Raw genomic sequence first — 5,392 nt, forward strand, 5'->3', positions numbered from 1 at the left:
TCGCCTTGCTTATTTTTCCATATTATTTGTTCTCACAAATATGATGAGAACAATAATACTGTTATGATACGGCTGTGCGTGTTGGATCTGTGTCCCCACGTAAGCCTTCTAAAGGACCGGGTATTATCCTTCTGGTGGTACCCGAGTATTATGTGGAGGACATTATAATACATTCATTCGAATGTAATACCTTTGATCGAGAAATGCTTGTAACTGGGTTTATAGTTTGTATTCTCTGCAGCGGCTTCAGTGATTTTCGTAATAATACTAATATTTAAAAGCTGAAGAGTTCGTTTGTTTGACCGCACTAATCTCAGGAACTACTGGTCCGATTTGAAAAATTCATTCGGTGTTAGATAGACCATTAATTGATTAAGGCTATAGGTTATATAATATGTACCATGGCCGAAGCCGGAGCGGACCGCAAGTTGAAATTATAAATGCAGGAGTGTATTGCGTTTTTCAATACTTTTTATTTAAGTTTTAAATAGAATACCATGTGATGAATATCATAATACCATAGGTATCAAGTAATTTTTAAACAAATATTATAACCACATAATTTTAATTTCTACGAGAGTAAATAAACAACTTTTGTCTTACACCCATCCAGACAAGTACAATTCAAAAAGGATAATAGCCGACTAGACTAGCCGACCGACGTAGCTGACTACGAAGAAGTACTTTAAACCCACATAATTAAGATGCTCCGATAATATAACCAAAAAATTACAGCTAACTACGTCGCGTCTATAAATCAAAATCTCATCGCTTAACCTCGACACTTACTTAATCGATCGATTCCGAACGCGTCAAACCTCTTTACGTGAAAAATAATGGCCACTAAAAATGACTTGAGATAAAATTAATAGGCTTTTTTATCTGTGGCACTTGTGACGTTAACGTTTCAGCTTTTCACTTCATTTTGGGACATGCTGCGTAGAATAACGAAGAATTGGTGGCGGGTACCGATAAGGCATTGTGGCAATCCTGCTGGGGACTGTGACTACGCACCCTGTCCTCAGCCGCCGCCCACTCCCGTTCCTCCATACATAGCGCCGTGCAACTCGCCTGTACCACCGTACTATTGCTGTCCAAGAACGAAGTACGATGTGAATTTCATTTATATAAATGATCAGCCACCTAAAACGAAACTTGGTGACGTTGTAGACAGAATGGCGAACGCGGTTTTTTGGTTGGAAATAGCTAGGGGTACGTTTAATTAATCAGTTATCTTTGTAATCCTACTAATATAATAAATAGGAACATTTGTAAGGATGTCTGTGGGTTTGTTGCTCTTTCACACAAAAACTACTTAACCGATTGCAATGATATTTGGTACGTAGACAGCTGGACAAATAAAAATGGCCTATAAATATCCTCACTCTTCGTTACCATCAGGCGAACCATCAGCTTAAATGCCTGTATTGACAAAAAAAGTCTACGAAGTCTCGACTCTCGCATTTAACAGTAATTCCCGGTAAAGTTTATTTAAAAATAGCGTGTCAAACAATTATAAAACTATTGGTAATAACATTTTCAAAAAACGTTTCAAATAAACAAGAGCTATAAATAGTTTATAGCAAATAAATTCAATGTGTATCCAATAAATATTTACAGATAAATATTCTGTGATATAAAATGTATCGTTGAGATAAATTCAAAAACTAACTGATACGGCAAACGTTGCTTTGACATATACATATCACTTACGAGTATAAATAATTTAGAATCTATTCTCAATCCTTCTAAATTTGGTTATGCAGTGTCCGGGAAATATGACAGCTGACGGCATGACACGAGAATTTGATATGAAATAGTTATTTAAACAATGTTTAAAACTATCAAACAAAATTAAATATAGCTTATGCCACTCGGGAATTGTGTACCCGCTAGTTTGTCTGTGAAATATTTTTTCAATACGGTTCAGTATTTTCGAAACATCTTCGCCCCAAACCAACACACAAACATGCTATGAAAATTTCCTCACTGTAATGTTAATTAATGCATACATATACTAATTCACTGAAATATTCTAGTCATATTTATAACAAATTATTGGCGAAGCAATTTGTACTCATGTCAGCACATTACCATCCCATCGAACTAAGAGGAATGCACTTGTGTTTGAGCGCATATCGTCGCATTTTATCCACACTGTTGGATATTTTCTTTATTTTATGCTATTTTTAACATAACTAATATATAATGGATCTTTTTTGTTGTTGTTATTGTCCAACGTGTATTGATTCACAAACAATACACGATTCCTATGCATGGCTAGCTATAATTAATGAGCTAATTCAATCATACCTATCACTTATATTATATTCATCTATGCGGAAAATGTCTTGAGCAACAGGTAGTAATTAATTACGGGGCAACATTTAGACTCATTTCATATTTGATTCGCGTGAATCGTACAAATTTTCCGCTTTCCCGTGGCCCTAAGACGAATCTTGGTTTACCTGATTTAAAATTCAAGTTAACCACGACAGCGGCCAAATTATCCTCACAGTCCGGAGTAATTTTCAATCAGTTATTGAAATGCATCAAACAATTTACGACTTTACTGCGTTCGTTTTATGGCCAAAGTCGTAGCTCATTTCGCTTGCCGGTTATGTTGTTACTATGTCTAACCAGAAGCGAGAATTTTATATAAACTTTTAAAATGTATCTCAGGTTAATACCTGAGAGCTAATTAAGATAAAAAATAAACAGTCGGAGGAGAGACTGTAATTGAAATTACGAATAGAGGAGAGGTTGAAATGAATAACGGGGGAACAGTGATAAATTTTACTTTATATATTTAGACGGTACAAAAGTGCTTCTAAAATAATTACAGTTGAATGGATAAATGATTGAATTTGATAAGTGTAGTGAAAAGTTTGAGTTACACATAAAATTATTTTTCATTTTAAACTAAATCTGAATCATAGGTTCGAAATAAAGTATTAAGTAAAAAGCTAATAAGCTAATAAATATTCATATGCATAATGTCGTAAATTAATACTTATGTAGTCGTCATATTTTTACTTACTTTATTAATAAAATTAATATCTTATAATCGTTCCTACCTCTAAATCTTTAAGACTAGAAAAGGAAATGAATACGTATCTTCTCAACTAATACGGTTTTTACGTTTCCCCTTATATTTTACAAGCTCAAGGCATATTTTTGTCTGTCAAACTACAAACATTAAAAAAATGTCATATTGATACGAAAAAAAAAATAAAACATTTGAACAATAGTCAATTCCTATATCATGGGTATGGTTCTTGTTAGAATCGGTTGTTATTGTGCTTTGTTTATCATTCTATATATTTGTTGATCACATGTTCCAATTTTAAATCCTGCCTATTTCCAATAGGGTTTGCTGTCACGCTAGGACACATATTCAAGGAACCAGCAACAATCAATTACCCTTTTGAGAAGGGTCCTTTGTCGCCGCGTTTCAGAGGCGAACACGCTTTGAGAAGATATCCATCAGGAGAAGAACGATGTATAGCGTGCAAGCTGTGCGAGGCAATCTGCCCTGCTCAAGCGATAACCATAGAAGCTGAAGAACGGGCGGATGGTTCTCGACGAGCCGTAAGATACGACATAGACATGTCAAAATGTATCTTCTGTGGATACTGCCAAGAAGCCTGTCCCGTAGACGCAATAGTAGAAGGACCCAATTTCGAGAACTGCACGGAGACTCACGAAGAACTCTTGTATAACAAGGAGAAGCTCCTATCGATTGGGGATCGTTGGGAACCAGAAATTGTGAGCAATTTAAGCGATAATCACTTGTATCGCTAATCCTAATTTATCGCAGTCTTACTCTAGTTGTTCCTGTTGTTCCGCTTCACTCGCGCTGTATTGTTATTTATACTGAATAATTAATTTAAAGCAGCTAATTAAATGAATTTTAAAGCAATAATATTGTATACAAAATAATACCAAAAACCTACCAAAAAATATTCCTTTGTTTAATTATAGAAAGCACTGATATTTGAATAAGAAATTAAACTTAAGCACTTAAAACATCGCCATATTTCAACCTTATTTAATTAGAAAGTGTCCATCAAAAAATTGGACGTGGATCCTTAATATTTAAACTTGGTTTTGTCGGAGTCGTTTATGAAATTTTGCATAATGTATGAAATATGAATTATAGATGACGTATCTGCGAAGTGGAATGGATAAAATTTCAATTCCACCTAATCGTTACGTTGGGATGAGACTCCATTAAACTTCATCATTATCGGAATTATTTAGTGTGGCCGTTGGGGTGGTTTTTGCTTGGATTGAAATATCGGACGTATCGGAGTGTGGAATGGTGATCAAACAGACTTTAATGAAGTCTTTAATGATTAAGAGGGTTTATTTTCATATGAATTCAATTTATATCGAGATACACGAAATAGCAAATAATAGTCTTGGTTAGGGCTTTGACGTCACTTTCATAATGCTACCTCAATCTTCCTGTAATCTCGTGGTTACGAGAAATATTAACAGTGTGTCCTGATTCCAATTCTGTTGAGAGACTGAGAGACTCCAAATATTATTGAAATAAATTCATTAATATTGGGGAACTGTAATGGTTTACAGTAGAACTCCAAAATATGAATAGAGTTTGCTCTTCCTAGTTATATTGTCCATAATATTTAATACTATCGAATAAAGCTACAAAGCGCATCTCAGATAGAAATATATTTTCTAGTTTGTGACCCACTGTTTTTATCTTATGACAATTTACCCCTGTAGCGTACGCACCATAGAGTAATTTCATTTCAATATAAACAACATTCAATCTGTTCGACAATATTCGACCAAACTCAAATTGCAATGGTGATTTTAGTAAAGTTCCACAAAATACTGTTTCAAGGATCACATGTGTTATTTTTTTTTTACTTTTACTTTTTTTTATTAATGTAAATAATTGTTCGGTATCCCAAAATAAATAAATAAAAGACAATCAATATAAGTATAATCGACGTAATAAATTTTTATTACATCCATCACTAAATGTGTATCTAAGAGAGTAGCTTTTGACAATGGAGAGAAAAGACGCATCAGGTACCACAAGTGAATCCGGAGCGGATCGCTTGTAGTTGTTAAGTAATACATACATAGCTTAAACGCTAATGTGACCAAATTATTATGCTATGGTATTGAAATAGTTCCACATAAATATATGGAAAGCAGTTCAGAATAAAATAATTTACGTAAAGTAGCTCAATAAGCAAACCTACAGACTGGAAAACTCAGCAGATCAAACAGCATGTTTTTTTTATCAGCGCGCCCTTCTGCACCTGGCCTACATTTTATGGGTCCTTTACGACCACACCATCTTTGTTATTAATGGCTAATTCGTGTACTTTATGTACAATCGAGCAGAGATGAT

The 5,392-nt window shown here is 34.3% G+C and overlaps 1 protein-coding gene across 1 annotated transcript; it reads left to right on the plus strand.

Moving 5' to 3' along the window:
- The first annotated feature begins 932 nt into the window (after nt 1–932).
- Nucleotides 933–3,804, plus strand: LOC119835833 (NADH-ubiquinone oxidoreductase subunit 8-like). The gene is made up of 2 exons (XM_038360868.1): nt 933–1,212; nt 3,371–3,804. The coding sequence occupies exons 1-2, from the start codon at nt 933–935 to the stop codon at nt 3,802–3,804; spliced, it is 714 nt and encodes a 237-aa protein (XP_038216796.1).
- The last annotated feature ends 1,588 nt before the right edge of the window (nt 3,805–5,392 follow it).

Source organism: Zerene cesonia, chromosome Z (genome assembly GCF_012273895.1).
Source record: "Zerene cesonia ecotype Mississippi chromosome Z, Zerene_cesonia_1.1, whole genome shotgun sequence".
NCBI lineage: Eukaryota > Metazoa > Arthropoda > Insecta > Lepidoptera > Pieridae > Zerene > Zerene cesonia.

Coding starts and splice junctions, on each gene's coding strand:
- LOC119835833 (XM_038360868.1), top strand. CDS start 933: ATGCTGCGTAGAATAACGAAGAATTGGTGGCGGGTACCGATAAGGCAT. Junction 1,213..3,370: donor TTGGTTGGAAATAGCTAGGG/GTACGTTTAATT, acceptor TATTTCCAATAG/GGTTTGCTGTCACGCTAGGA.